The following is a 15,213-nucleotide window of genomic DNA, read 5'->3' as shown; positions in this document are numbered from 1 at the left end:
TACCTCCAATGGGGTCTCGTCCAACAACATAGGAAGCTCCTTTCATGTGAGCCATCTAAAATGACCAAATAAAATTTTTAATTAGGAGAAAAAATAAATAAATTAAACAATAATCCAAGTTAATGATAAATTAAAATGGATAATTTTAATATTAAAAAAACTAAAACAATCCAAAGAAAATATGATTTTGTTGTGTTTCTCAACCTAGAACACAACGAAATTGTATTTGTAGGTAAAGAAATACAAAAAAAAAAAACATTTTTTCGTTGGGTTTTTTTTTTGTTTCAAAAAAACACACAACGAAAATACAACTTTATTGTATTCTGGGTTGAGAAATTCAACGAAATTGTATTTTTTGGGTTTAAGGTTATGGAAACACGACTTTGTAGTGTTTCTTAACCCATAACACAATGAAATCATGTTTTCGTTGAACTAAAAAACCAAAAAAAAAAACTTACCACCAAGAGCCTTGACGAAGAGATGATGCTCAGATGCTAAAACAGTGAAGGAAGAAGGGAGTTGGGCACACAAAGAGGAGGAAAAGGGAGAAGGGGCAGGGTGGAAAAGAAAAATGAAGGAGAATGGGAATGAGGTTGAGAAAAAGGGAAATTGGGTGAATGGGGAAGAAGGAAGGGAGGAAGGTGTGGGAAATTTTGACCTTTCACCCTCAATTTCAAAATTTGGTAGTGTCAATAGTAGGCTATAGTAACTGAAAAACTCATGTTGGATATTTCCTTTTTTTTTTTATAAAAGAAAAGGTAGTGCAACTTTATTGTAAAATAAGAAATGTGGAAAGTTTTTAATTATAGTATAAATATTAAATAATCACAAATCATTTTAAATGCAATTATTAAAATAATTATTGTAGACTTTTTTAGCAAATTATTATTATAAACATAATATTTTTTAATAAAATAATATTACTACTTTTTGCTGGAATTAGTATATTTAAATGAGTTTAAGTTATATGCACTACTAAAATAAAAAATTTAGAACAAATGTGTTTTCAATCTTTATATTGATGAATTTAATTCTTTAAAAAATGTGTACATTTCTTTTAAGAGATAATGATTTCTTAGAAAAGAGGAACTAATTCCACGTTTTTTTAATGGAATCAAATTTATCAATATGAAAGTATAGAAACTTTAATCATGTTGACCGAAAGTATAGGAGCTAAAAATATTTTTTTCTCAAAAATTTAACAATATGAACCAATAAAAAAATAATCATTGATGTAATTTTTAAGATATTATTTAAAAATTTAATTATCATATATGATAATTTGTAATTGCATAACAATATAAAAAAAAAAACTTTATACGGCATACTTTATTAATTATGTTTAAATTAAATTCTTGTAAAAAAATTATTGCATACTAAAAAATGTTAACAATACACTCTCAAACACATTCATTATTATTGTTTAGAATTAATTGAAATTCTCAAAATTTAGTTAGTTTCACTTATGATTTTATAATTTGTAATAATAAAATATGTGCTAGAAAAAATAGATAATAGTCAAAATACGTTGCAAGCACTCCTCTTATATATTAAAGGAAAATAGGCACTTCATGTCTGCCTTTGACAAATGAAATATATGTGGAAGGTTATAGGTGGTACGTAGGAAGAAAAAAAAAAGAAAGGAAGGTTATTGGTGGTTTATAACCGTTAGAGAATAAATATGAGAGAGATTTGAGAAGTTAAACTTGTTTCGTATATAGTGAATTGAATAAATGAATATGATTATTTTCTTTGAATTACATCCATACAGATAAATACATGTGTAATTATTAAGACTAGAATAAAGTAAGAAGATTACACCCAAAAAAAGAGAGTAAAATAAGAAGAAAACTAGGATAATTGGGATTACTGTTACTGTAGATTTTATACCCATTGATTGAGTGAGTTAATTTATTTGAAAAAAAAACAGTTTTTATTTAATTTTATTTTCCTGTAAAAAACAGGAATTTGTGTGGTTGTACGGTTCGTTTATAAGGGACCAATTCCATGCGACGTAGGAAGCCACGTAGAGATATATTCATAGCTAGTCGTGTACGCAAAACTCATATCCATGGCGGGGCAATCGCGGAAGTGGATGATTCTGGTGGCCACCATATGGATTCAGGCATTCACCGGCACCAATTTCGACTTCTCCGAGTACTCATCTTCCTTGAAGTCCCACCTCAACATCTCTCAGCTGCAACTCAACTACCTCGCCACCGCCAGCGACATGGGCAAGGTCTTCGGCTGGTCCTCCGGCCTAGCTCTCATGTACTTACCTCTCTCCCTCGTCTTGTTCATCGCCTCCTCCATTGGATTCATCGCCTACGGCCTCCAGTGGCTTGCCATCAAAAATCTCATCACCTTGCCTTATTATCTGGTGAGTCCCTCTATACATGCTTATCAAACTCTCTATAGACTCTATATACTCTCTTAAATAAAATCGAGTTTCCGAGTCAACGAGTCAGCAAATTAAAAAATTTAGACTAAGATGTAAGTTATTTTAGATTATTTTTTGTCTATTTATTGTTCAACATATATTCATATAGTGAGTTATTTTCAAATAAAAAAATTCTCATCTTTAATACCATCAAATTCTATTCTCTAATAACATCAAATCATCGATGGGAATGATTTACCACTATTATAACATCTACAAATTATTATCTAATAAGTGATACATTACTAGACTTAGTTATTTAAGTATTATGAAATTTATGATTTACTATTTTATTGTATTATATTATTGAAATATTTAATTGATATGTTATTTATAAATATTTTGTTATTATTTTTATATGCAGTGGATTCTTACAAATGAGTTGAGTATCCACGAGTTGAGCCTATGAAACTCTCACTAAATTTTCTTGAGTTGGATAACCTTACATGTATATATATACTCTCTTTTTTTCTTCCTTTGGTTTGCTATTACTGAATTCTCCGTTTTCTCTCCAATTCAAACACGGAACTTTGTCAAGGGGGGTTGGGTTTAATCACTTTAAACCAATTAAAAATCATCTTTGCTACACGATTTTAAATACAATTATTATTAAAAAAAAATAAACTTACTCATGTGATTGCATAATAGTGTATAAATTTGACAAGGTTTACTAAGTTGAGTAATCAATAATCATCAACAATAATTTGCGATAGCATTGAGGGTGTGCATTAGTATATATATAATTATTTCAACTTAACATGAATTTTGTCGTGCAAAATATTTCTATTCGGTTTGAGCAAAATTTTCACCGGTGAAAGATACTTGTCATTCTGAAAAAGACATGAATTGTCAATGCATTTTAAGTAGTTAGGAAGCAACTTGCCATTTTTGAATTCTGGAGGGAGTTGCGGTCAGTTTCTCGGGGTGGCCTTGTGGTCTAACATTCGTTACCCTACGAATTTTTTTCAAAAGAAAAAAATAGACAAATGTTTTTTGTTGATCAGATTCACGTAAAATTATGAATATTTTAAATAAAAGAAGTTATTTTGAATAGACATTTTGATCATTAATTACAATTTTCTAATATCTAATGTGTTTTTATTTTAAAATTTATGGACCTAAAGATTAATTTTTTTTAGTAATACCTATTCCGTTACGCTTATATTTTTCTTATTTAGTATTTTATATTTTATTTTAAAGGATAAAAAGTACTTATTCCGGCCAAAGACATTAAAACTAAAAGATTTCCTCGGGAGGGAGAGAGGAAAGTGTTTTTGAGGATGAGAAAAGTTTTTTATTTTTTTCGAAAATAGGATGAGGATAGTTATCATCATATTTTTTTTTATTAAATTTTACTAAATCCATATTACCAACTTTTCTCTTCATTAATTATTCTGGGTCCCCTTAGATATGGGGCGTTCGCTTTTGGAGCTTCTATCCATTTTTTCTCTTTTTGAGAAATTAGAATAGTTTGCCTGAATTATGCATTTTCCAAGTGCCACTGATTAATTTTTATACTTTTTTTTTTTTTAGTTTGAGTGGAAGAAAAAAATTTGATCATATCAAGTGTCAGCATTTTTTTTACTATTTATTCTTTTAAATTTTAATTTTAACAAAAAAATATATATTGTATCAATGAAACTTATTGAAGAGTCGGAATCTGCTATGATGATTTTTAATCACTACAGACAACCCATTCCCAAATTTCAAGATGTGTCTAATAAAAAATTGTAGTTTTCGCAAGTTTAAAAAGGTCGTTATACTATGTTAACTAGTATTTGAATGGATGACATACTTTCTGAAAAGGATAGAAGTTATGAGGCTATAAGTATCCTAATTAATTGCCTCCATAAATCTTTTATGCTATGTGTTGTTGTGTTTTGTACTTGTGGTCATGTTTTCTAGGCACATCCTTTTCATTTAGCAACTTTTCAACTGTATTTTCGTTCATTCTGCTGATCTCAGAGTGACCAAACTCCGAATTAATCAATTGATTATGGTTTCCAAACCCAACAGACGTGGTTCTTTTCCATACGCTACTAGATCATATAACACACACACAAAAAAAAAAGTTATCCATACAATAAATAGAACAATGATACTTACACAATAAAATATTCGCGAAAATGATAAATGACAAATGAAAACAACTTTTGCAAATTCTCTTTCAATTTAATTTCCACTTCAAAGCTTTTGCTTTTCCCCCAAGCTTTACAGTTTAAAATTTAAAGGACTGTTGGCAAGTGATAGTATGATGTAGTAAAGAAACATGCATAATGAGATTAAAGTAGTGGTTACTAGTGGTAATTACAGTATATATGGTTGATAACTGGAGAGTAATAAACCTAGCGAGGTGTAATATATCAAGTGTGATAGAAAATGTGTTACTAGTATTTCACATATACTAATTACAGAAAACTACTTATGTTTTTATTCAAGTTAATTAGCTTTTACTTTGTATGTGGCAGTTCTTTCTTCTGTGTCTGTTGAGTGGCTGTAGCATCTGTTGGTTCAACACAGTATGTTTTGTTCTCTGCATTAGGAATTTCCCAGTTAACAGACCCCTTGCATTATCACTCACTGTGAGTTTCAATGGTGTGAGTGCAGCACTCTACACACTTGCTGCGAATTCAATAGACCCTTCATCTGATGCATTGTACCTGCTCTTGAATGCCCTTGTTCCCCTTCTCACTTCCCTTGCAGCACTAGTCCCAATTCTTCTCCAACCCCCTTTAGACTCTCTCAATAGATCTCCAGAAGCTTCTCGCAGGAACTCAGTGATATTTCTAGTACTCAACTTCCTAGCCATTTTCACTGGCATTTACCTCCTTCTCTTTGGCTCATCAACTTCTGATGAATCCACGTCGAGGCTCTACTTTGGTGGTGCCATTTTGTTCCTCATATCCCCACTATGCATCCCTGGCACTATATATGCTCGAGATTGGTTTCACCATGCCATCCATTCCAGCTTTCGGATGGAAGGCTCCGGCTTCATTCTTGTCCATGTCGATGATCTTGAGCTGCATAAGGAACTCCTCACGCGTCAAAACAGCACTCTCAGTCTCAGCAATGGGGACGGTCATGGCCTGCTGAGTGAGAATGGATCCAAGTATAGAAGTCAGAGTGCAAAATCTAGTGATGTGTGTTGTGGCAAGATGTTTGGCCAGGATCAGTTGGCAATGCTAGGTGAAGAGCACACTGCTGCAGTGGTTGTCCAGAGGTTGGATTTCTGGCTCTATTATGTTACATACTTCTGTGGAGGCACAATAGGACTTGTTTACAGCAATAATCTGGGACAGATAGCTCAATCTTTAGGCCTCAGTTCAAGTATATCTACCCTTGTCACACTCTACTCGGCATTTTCCTTCTTTGGCCGCTTGCTTTCAGCTGTACCAGACTATATTAGAAAGTAAGTATTATCCTCGCCATTTATATATTGTATCATGTTTATGGAGCTTATTAATAAAGAATGTGTCATAAGGGGTATGTTAGAGGAGAAATAATTGTATCAGGCCAATCTCCACCTGATGTCTAACCACATTTTTTTTTTTCAATTTACAAGAAAGAATTAATAATGTGTCATGTGTAGATTGGTCAAGACTATAATAGGGTTCGACAAATCTCCACGTGATATGTAACCACATTATTTCAATTTACCGATAAGAGTTAATAGCATGTCACTTGGAGATTGGCCAGGACCTCATAGTCTCAGACTATGCAATAATTTCTTGTGCTAGAGATTATGTTTTAGCACTTCTAAAAACAAAATGCTACTGACACATTCTTTAACACATCATTTTGTTGGTTTTACATTTTATTTAATGAGTTCCACTTGGGATTCTATATTAGAAAAAGTGGGTTGCTAGTACTCCTATCTTAAGTAGAAAAGCACCTAAGATGATAGTATTTTTCCAAAATGCAGCAAGTTCTACTTTGCAAGGACCGGATGGCTAGCCATTGGACTTGTTCCAACCCCAGTTGCATTCATACTGCTTGCTGTATCAGACAGTGCCGCGGCACTTAAAACAGGCACTGCACTGATTGGTTTGAGTTCTGGCTTCATATTCGCGGCTGCTGTGGCAGTTACATCGGAGCTATTTGGACCCAACAGTGTGAGCGTCAATCACAACATTCTCATAACAAATATCCCCATTGGGTCGCTTCTGTTTGGTTTTCTGGCTGCGTTGATTTATGATGAGAATGCTTACAAAATCCCGGGAGAGTTAATGGCTGACACACTGGTGTGCATGGGAAGAAAGTGCTACTTCTGGACATTTGTCTGGTGGGGAGGAATGTCTGTCCTAGGACTATGTTCAAGTGTGTTGTTGTTCTTGAGAACCAAACACGCGTATGATCGTTTTGAGAGACACCGGATTTCAGCTCAATTGATTGTGTCTTAGATTTTAGCACAGGCCATGGAATTGTTGATACTTGAAGGTGGATGTATAGGGGTTATGATTTTGGAGGCAGAGCTGAAGCAAGGGAGAGTGAAGATTTTGTTTCTCTCTCCAGCAATGCACCAAACAGGAAAAACATGGAAGCTTTGGAAGCATGAGGTTTGAAGAAATATACAACAATGACCCTCTGGAACTTGAATGAGGTTTTGCCACCATGAGTTGGGTCAATGTGAGCAGATAAATATTCTGCTTTGTACATACTACATAGTTTTATGTTTTCTAATAGCTGCTGAAGAAGCAGAGGCAAGATGTATATATATGCTTGGAAGAGATTTATTTACAAATTTCTGCAACAATTTTTTTCTCTCCTTGTTTTGGGCAAAAACAAAAGCTATCACTTGAAAATTCAGGACTTATTGGGATACGAAATTATAATTACCAAAACAATATCTCGAATTGACAATTTTTTTTATAATTTTGATACAGTCGTGTCCGAATAAAAGAAGCAATGATAGAAAGAAAAAGATTAAACCTCAAGGATAGTTACAAAATCTATCTTCTTTTATGCATAGGAATAGTCTCTCATATGCCAACGCCATCTTTGTTGCAGTAAACATAGAAATTGCATATTCACGGCATGCCTTTCCCCTCCTTGCAAGCCTTTCCTTTCCTTCCTTCACCACTGCTTCGAGTGCCTCCAAGAGGGACTCCACATTGGGAGAGAACATGAAGCCAAATGCATCATCAACCACAACACTACCTTTGATGCTCGGAAACCTCGACGCCAAAAGTGGCTTCCCACTCATCATGGCTTCCATCATAGTAAGATCAAGCCCTTGTGGCCTAAGTGTAGGATTGACAAAAATGTCAATAGCATTATAGAATGCTCTTAGCATGGAAGGACTCATTGATCCAAGAACAAGAACATGGCTCCCTAAGTCCCTATACCGATTCTCCCACGGTCCTGAGCCAGCTACAATCAAATACACATTGGGGTACTTGGTTATTAGCATAGAGTATGCTTCGTGAAGGAGAGGGTGACCTTTGTCCTTCACCAATCTTCCAGCTACACCAAGCACTAAACTAGCATTGCTTGGAATGCCAATTTTGATTCTAAATTCCTTTCCCAATTCCACATCTTCTCTGAATTCATCCTTATCTACCCCATTGAGAATTACATGCACTCTTTTGTTGGGAATTTGGTACACATCTCTTAACATCTCACCACAACTATCACTAATGGCAACATGGTGTGCATATTTCCTGAAGAACCTTATCTCATTTAGAATCTTAGGGAGAACACCTTGTAAGCCTTTGTCGAAATTCGGGGATCTAGGCTCGTCTTGCGTACGAGCCAAGTCTTGGAAGATACTAGATTGCAAGCTTTCAAGAGCTATGCCATGCCATGAAACTGCAAGGTTCGGAAGTTCGCGAGCGAGCCAGTGAGGGAGTGCTACACTTTCTGAGTGAACAACATCGAATGGTTCTTTCTGGTTTTGTTCCAGAAACTGTTCCCATGCTTTGTTGTAGCGCCACTTACCCGGCTCCCCTTCATGACAATGGATATAAGGTGAAGAGGGTGCGTTAGCATCTGCTTCTTTGGTTGTGTCTGAAGAGAAGGTTGAAGTGGTTTCTTCTTGTGGGGGAGAGGTGAAGATATGAACCTTGTGGCCACGTTGAGCTAGAGCAGTGTGAAGGGTGTATGCATGGCGCTCCATGCCACCAGGAATGGTTCCAATAGGCCATTTTCTAGAGAAGACAGCGATTTTGAGAGGTACCGGTGAAGGGTTGTGTTCAAGAAATGGGAGTTTGTTCCATGCAAATTCGGCTAAACGAAGATCACCTGACCAGGTTTTGGAGAGGGTGGTGCTTGTGGTGGATGTTTGGAGGAGTAAGAATACTGGTATGGTGCAGAGGACAAGGAAGAAAAGGGTGATGAAGAAAGTTAAATTAGAAGGGGAACTGGACTTCTTGAATTTGTTGTTGAAGGCCATTTCTTAATGGGATTCTGAAATTTTGGACATGGATTTTATTTTTGTGTTTGAATTCTGTGGTCTCTGAGGTGGAAGTTAGATATTATCTATGGGGGGTAGAAAGGCACTAAGGCATGAATGCAATGAACCATGAGCGTTTGTTGGGATGGATTTTGCTTTAATTGCATTTCTCACGCCCCTTTTGAGGGAAAAAAGTGGATTCATGTGGCAAAGGTTTCGTAGGTTTGTGAATCAGAAACTGTATTTAGCATGCACACTACCCGTTCCAAAATGGACCTGAGAGAAATTGAGGATCATTATTAATATGCTGGATTCCTGGTTAAGTTTTGTCTTTTTTATGTAGAAAGAAAGAAACCACACCTTTGGTTAATTAGAAGTTTACAACTACTTAGTACTTTCTTCTTGTAATTTAGAACTACATGTTCTGTTGCCACACAAACTGAAGCAAAGTAGCTGGCCTAAGATATTTGAACACTAATTTTTCTACATTACTTGAATAGTAGATCGTGGTAAAAAAATGGGTAGGTCCTGTTTAACATTTAATTTGGTCATTTTAACTTTCTGTTATTATCACTCAAACAACCCTCTTAAAAAGCCTATTTTGATAATAGAAGTCAATTAGGATGGTTGGTTTGACGCATGTGCTTCCTGAAGGACCGCTGAGCACATTGAAGCTATTGCAATTGGCGTACATAATTTGAAAGGCTTACAATTTGGTCCCTTCTCACCATTAATGAAATATATTAATAGTAGTCAAATCATGTGACGTAATTGTAGGATTTGTTCAGTCCTAAAGCAGTTGAAAATTTACTCCTCTTACTGGCTTAGTGGTTTTCCTTCTCGAGCATGCATATAACTTTAAGTACATAGCAGCATTTACATGCTATTGGAATCTCCCTTGATCTGTAAATCACATGGTAAGGCTTTAACTTGAAGAAAAGAGTTATGTTCTCATGCTAAACCAACCACGTAATTTAGTGGCATTTTTTTTTCTCTGAAGATATCTTAACGACAATAAGATTTAAGGATGGATGAGGCAGCAAATATTTTAGAAAAAGATGGCTCGACCCATCTAGCTGATTGGTCTAAAAATCTAACTGATTTTCATTTTGATCATGGATTGAGAAGATTTCAGTTGTCAAAGGAAGATTTTAATTAATGTACACTCAATAGTTTATCTATATTGCATATATATTTTATACATTTAATTATGCACATATATAGGGTGGTTTGACAATTACTCTTAAACCACATGTTATAGTTAATTAAAAACCACTCTTGTAAAAAGTAGCAATCAAGTTTTTCTGCTAGGAACTGGTGAAGGTTGCTTGTGGTTTGCACCGGCTCTAGCTTTCACATTCACCTTATTATTGTTGGAGACTCTATTTTTGGTAGATTTTGGTGACACTGGCCAGTGTCCACTGGTAACAGCCATGTCCTTGTACTGTTGCAAGCCTTCAAGAGTTTCAACAATCGTTGGCATTCTTGGTCTGTCTTTAGGATTCAAACTTATGCATTGCAATGCCAAATGTGCCATCTCCTTTGCACCCTTCACAGAATATTGGCCTGAAAGCCTTGGATCCATAATGTACCTCAACCTCCTACTGCTACTCAAGTAAGGTTTAGACCAATCCACAAGGTTTTGCTCAGTTTTTGGTCTTGTCTTGTCTGTTGCTCTCCTTCCTGTAAGCAGTTCTAGCAGGACTACCCCGAAGCTATAGACATCACTTTTGGTGGTCAAGTGCCCTGTAAATTAACACTCATATGTTGCATTAAGATCAACAAACAATACCCAATTTGATAAGTCAGACCATATGATATAAACAATCTCCACGTGACATCTAATCATATTTTAATTTATAAAAAATAGTTAATGTGTAATATGAAGATTGTTCTTATCAATCTTCACATGACACATTATATTTTTTAATTTACAAAGAGTTAATAATTTGTCATGTGAAAATTAATCGAATCAATATTCACATGACATGTTATATATTTTTCAATTTACAAATAATTTATGTGATATGGAAATTTATCTTATCAATCTTTATGTGACATATAATATTTTTTTTATTTTTAAAAAGAATTAATAATATGTAGTAAGAAGATTGATCAAGATCCCATCATTTTCAATTATATAATAATTTTTTCCCGGATTAACACCTGCTATTGATTGAATTCCACCTTGGTTCTCATTATAGATGTAATAAAACATATGGCCAGGAAATAGGTGCAAATCACTGATTTATTAATCTTGCCTGTTGAGATGTATTCTGGGGCTGCATATCCATAAGTGCCCATGACTCTAGTCGAAACATGTGTGTTTGATCCCTCTGGCCCCATTTTTGCAAGTCCAAAATCTGACAATTTTGCCGTGAACTCCTATTTTAGACAAAAGCACATGATGCATAAGAGCTCTTTGGATTTAGTTTCTTGTGTTATTCTTCCGTTTTAACCAATAACAAGAGAATGGTTGGTAGTTAATTACGTACTGAATCAAGCAAAACATTGGAAGTCTTGAAGTCTCTATAAATGACTGGTTTCTCAGCTCCATGCAAGAAGGAAAGGCCTTTGGCAGCACCTGTTGCGATTTTTAATCTTGTTCCCCATGGCAGTGATGTTAGCCCTGCAATTACATTCAGTGGTTAACTGAGTAAGTTAAAAAAGAGATAAGTAGACAACAAATAGTTGCTAAATGAGGCTTTGTAGCATATGTTTCAAAGATAAAAATAAACAAGGATTTTGATGCATACTTCTGAAGAGGTGATTCTCCAAACTTCCTCGTGGCATGAATTCATAGACAAGTAGTCGTTCTTCATCTTCACAACAATATCCAATCAACTTAACCAAATTGGGGTGTCTTAGCTGCCCAAGAAAAATCACTTCTGCCTGCAACCCAATCAGATTATTCAATTGGCTCAGCCAAAAAAAAAAAAAGTCTACTTCTAATTTGTTATTATATTGTCTGTATAAAATTCTTTTTTGATTCTCTCTGTTATTAATAAACGATTTTTATATGAACTCTAGAAAAATTTTATGAATAACAATCTTATTTGCGAAAATTTTTTCTCTAATAATTATGCACGTGTGAAGATAAAAATTTTCATAGGACTAAAACTTACAATAGAGATAATTATAAGTGTCAAATCAATGATTTAACTTTTCTATATCCAGATTGAAAGAGAGAAAATTAAACAACTCAAAAAGAGGATGCTGGAATAAAAGTGCTTTTAACAATAATAGTTTAACTTTTTTATATCTAAATAGCAAGAGAGAAAATTGAAAAACTCAAAAAGATGGTGCTGGAATAAAACTGCTCTTAATAATAATGATTAAAAATTGCATGTGCATTTGTTCCCAAAACAAGAGTTTACAAAAGCACAAAAAAGCTTTTGCGCTGGCCTGTATTGGGTTCCAAAATCTCAGGCCCGTAGGTAGAAAAATGGGTTTGGGTCTTTAAAGGGAATATAAAATTTTAAAACGGCAATGGTTAAATATACCTCCCGTAGTTATTACATATACTTCCAAGTATTTTCCCATGGATTTCTGACATTTAATTTTTTTTTTATTAGTGGCAATGAGAGATGAGTATAAGGCAATTTACCATAATTCACATACTCTTCTAAATTTAGATTCTTTAGTTTTGACATCTAATGTGATCATTCTTGTCTCTCTATTTTAGTTTCTCTTAAATATAATAAAGGATTAACTAAGTTTTTAGTTTTTTAATTTTTTTGAAATTTAGTTTTTAGTCCTTAAATAAAAATCTGACTGATTAAGGTCCTTCAATTTTTTTTTCCATTAAGATTTTTAGTTTCTAAATTTTTGTTTGATCAGTCAAGATCCCTATATTTTTAGAAATTTCAGTTTTTAATCCATAAACAAAAGTTTGAACTCATTTTATTTGTTTGATGAGATTCAAGGATTAAAAATTGATTTTTTTTCAAGACTAAAATCCTTAATAAAAAAAAAGTTAAAAACTAGTCAAATTTTTGTTTAGGAACTAAAAATCAAATTTCGAAAAAATTTAGAAAACTTGACTAATCAAATTTTTGTTTAAGGACTAAAATCAAATTTAAAAAAAAAAGTTTAGGGACTAAAAATTTAATTAACCCTATAATAAATAATATTTTTGCAAACTCTATTAGAATATCTCTAACTTAGGTGCTTAAATAAAGTACTTAAAGTTAAATAATGTTACATAACAATTTTTTTCATTAGAGTTAATGATTTAACCGTGTGTTGCTTAAGAGAATTACTTATATAAGTAATCGTTATTTAATTAATTATTATAAAAAAATAATTTTTTCAATCCTAAATTTAATATGACTCAAGTTAAGTACTAACTCTTACAACTTTAGTATTTATTAATTTTTTATATAAATTTTTAAATCTATATGATATTAAAGGTTCACAATTTTAAAATAAACAATTTATTTAAAGAATTTTAAATCTTACAGCATATTTTATTTCACCTTTCTTGTTAAGTAATTGACTCGCACCCATCCTCCAAGAATCAAAATAATATAGTAAGTTATTTTTGCCCTAAAGTAGTGCGTGTCAATATTAAAGTATTCTAAGTTACAAAATTGCCTGACTTTTCTCTTTAGATACCCCCAATCAAATGGGTTGATGGGGCGTTTAGTCCACTCCCACTAGTTGGATCACGCTCATCGTAATTAAAAATTAATTGCGAAGATTCTAATTCTAACAACTACGACAAAAGTAAACGACCCTGATAATGACTAGTAAATTTAATTGCATCAATAAAAGGCCTTTCCTCAAATCTCTATTGTTATGAAGCATAAGAACTTAAGCAGCAACCAATACTCGATCACATATATGCATGAGTTTTTAATTTTTTTTTACTGTGACCACGTATGCAATCATGCATAATACAATAATAAACTTAAAAATCTAATTCTGATATAACTCATCTCCTCTTAATATATTATGATCAACTTGATTTCTAAATATTTTTGTCTTATTACTTCCGCTATAAATTGAGATTATTAGAGTGGGTAAAGGTCACAACCTTTACAGCTAATTCTTAAATTGTTACAGTACGTACTCTTCATTCCATATTAATATATGAAAGGAAACCAAACAAATAAACATAAAAAAAAAATGTAAAATTCAATAAAAAATTCAACTCATGTCATTGAAAACTATTAATTTTTATAATAATTAATTATTTTAAAAAGAATTTATCTATAATGCATCGATTTATATATATATATATATATATATATATATATATATATATATATATATATATATACACGATAATATTATTGTTTTTACAATAATAATTTCTAGTTAACTAATTTGTATAAATGCAGTGTGAAAATTATCTTAATTTAAAAGTCATATATAAGATAATTTCTAATGGTTGATTTATCAAAATTAAACACAATAAAGAATGATATGTGACACTTACAAGCCATTCACGGTGTCCTTGTAATCCTTCAATGTCAAGAAGCTTAACTGCAACAGGCTGTGCCTTCAAACCCAGCCTCAAATTGTCATCTATGTAACCCTTATGCACTGTTCCAAAGCCACCTTCACCCAGCAAGAAATTGCTAGAAAAATTCTGAGTTATCGCACGCAGCTCACTCAGCTGAAAATCAAACAAATCCGAGCCAAAAGACTGTGCAAGATCCTCGTTGATTCGCGTCGACGACGAACGGCTGAGATCGGAGAAAGAGAGCCTCCTGAATGATGGCAAAGGTGCAATGTTCTTTGACAAATCTGAACGTGATGGCTTGCACCTGCTGAAGTTCTTAAAGATGGTTTGGTCCTCTGTGGAGCAGCAATTTGCCGTGAAGGGTCTCCATGGCTTTGATGGCTGCTTCATTTTTCTAGCAAAAGTTGGAGTTAGGGTGCTGTGGGAACGGGTTGTGTGAAATATAAGTACGACCAAGATCATATAATATAGTAATATGTACTATAAAGTTTTTTACTATGTGATAGAGACGGAGGAAAAGATATTCTTTCTTCAACTGCTCTAACCACTCTAGTAATTTTTGGGGGCATTATATGTTGTCAAGTTTATTAACTTATATACGTTAATGTTTTGTTCTTTAATTTGGCATCTATGTGGTGTCTTCATGCACAATACACCAATGTCTTTTTGCCTTTTGGTACGTAGTATTAGGTCCACGCCAGACACGTACCTGTACCTTTTGCCTTGCCTTACCTAAGTGGAGGCAGTAACGTAACGAGCTAGGACTAGCTAGAAAATTAAAACTATTTAGTGTATTTTGCATTTTGGCTACGATAAATTTTGCTTTATATCTAGCTTTGTATTAGTGTCTGAATTAATACGCTATTGGTCTCCTTATATGAAGCAGTAAATTAAGGTACGAATTTTGTTTCT

General features: G+C 33.4%; 3 protein-coding genes across 3 annotated transcripts; 1 reads left to right on the top strand and 2 right to left on the bottom strand.

The window, feature by feature from the left end:
• The first annotated feature begins 2,017 nt into the window (after positions 1-2,017).
• On the top strand, positions 2,018-7,307 carry LOC100814771 (protein NUCLEAR FUSION DEFECTIVE 4). Its single transcript, XM_003516451.4, has 3 exons — positions 2,018-2,380; positions 4,909-5,849; positions 6,363-7,307. Exons 1-3 carry the CDS (start codon positions 2,072-2,074, stop codon positions 6,838-6,840), a joined length of 1,728 nt encoding a protein of 575 aa, XP_003516499.1. The 5' UTR covers positions 2,018-2,071; the 3' UTR covers positions 6,841-7,307.
• Positions 7,292-9,474, bottom strand: LOC100817087 (uncharacterized). The gene has a single exon (XM_003517042.4). It carries the CDS (start codon positions 8,829-8,831, stop codon positions 7,371-7,373), a length of 1,461 nt encoding a protein of 486 aa, XP_003517090.1. The 5' UTR covers positions 8,832-9,474; the 3' UTR covers positions 7,292-7,370.
• Positions 9,475-9,883: 409 nt separating this feature from the next.
• On the bottom strand, positions 9,884-14,732 carry LOC100814241 (probable serine/threonine-protein kinase PBL15). Its single transcript, XM_003516450.4, has 5 exons — positions 14,275-14,732; positions 11,588-11,723; positions 11,327-11,460; positions 11,093-11,216; positions 9,884-10,577 (listed from the first exon to the last, which is right to left on the bottom strand). Exons 1-5 carry the CDS (start codon positions 14,689-14,691, stop codon positions 10,126-10,128), a joined length of 1,263 nt encoding a protein of 420 aa, XP_003516498.1. The 5' UTR covers positions 14,692-14,732; the 3' UTR covers positions 9,884-10,125.
• Between the last annotated feature and the right edge of the window lie 481 nt (positions 14,733-15,213).

This window comes from Glycine max, chromosome 1 (genome assembly GCF_000004515.6).
Source record: "Glycine max cultivar Williams 82 chromosome 1, Glycine_max_v4.0, whole genome shotgun sequence".
NCBI classification, from domain to species: Eukaryota; Viridiplantae; Streptophyta; class Magnoliopsida; order Fabales; family Fabaceae; genus Glycine; species Glycine max.
This window is presented reverse-complemented; position numbering and strand designations above follow the sequence as displayed.

Bases quoted from the DNA above. Each gene is read 5' to 3' on its own strand.
- LOC100814771 (XM_003516451.4), top strand. From the start codon at position 2,072: ATGGCGGGGCAATCGCGGAAGTGGATGATTCTGGTGGCCACCATATGG. The intron at 2,381-4,908 runs GTGAGTCCCTCT...TGTATGTGGCAG, and splicing joins TCACCTTGCCTTATTATCTG to TTCTTTCTTCTGTGTCTGTT. The intron at 5,850-6,362 runs GTAAGTATTATC...TCCAAAATGCAG, and splicing joins GTACCAGACTATATTAGAAA to CAAGTTCTACTTTGCAAGGA.
- LOC100817087 (XM_003517042.4), bottom strand. From the start codon at position 8,831: ATGGCCTTCAACAACAAATTCAAGAAGTCCAGTTCCCCTTCTAATTTA.
- LOC100814241 (XM_003516450.4), bottom strand. From the start codon at position 14,691: ATGAAGCAGCCATCAAAGCCATGGAGACCCTTCACGGCAAATTGCTGC. The intron at 11,724-14,274 runs GTAAGTGTCACA...ATTGGGTTGCAG, and splicing joins AAGGACACCGTGAATGGCTT to GCAGAAGTGATTTTTCTTGG. The intron at 11,217-11,326 runs GTACGTAATTAA...TGTCTAAAATAG, and splicing joins CCAATGTTTTGCTTGATTCA to GAGTTCACGGCAAAATTGTC.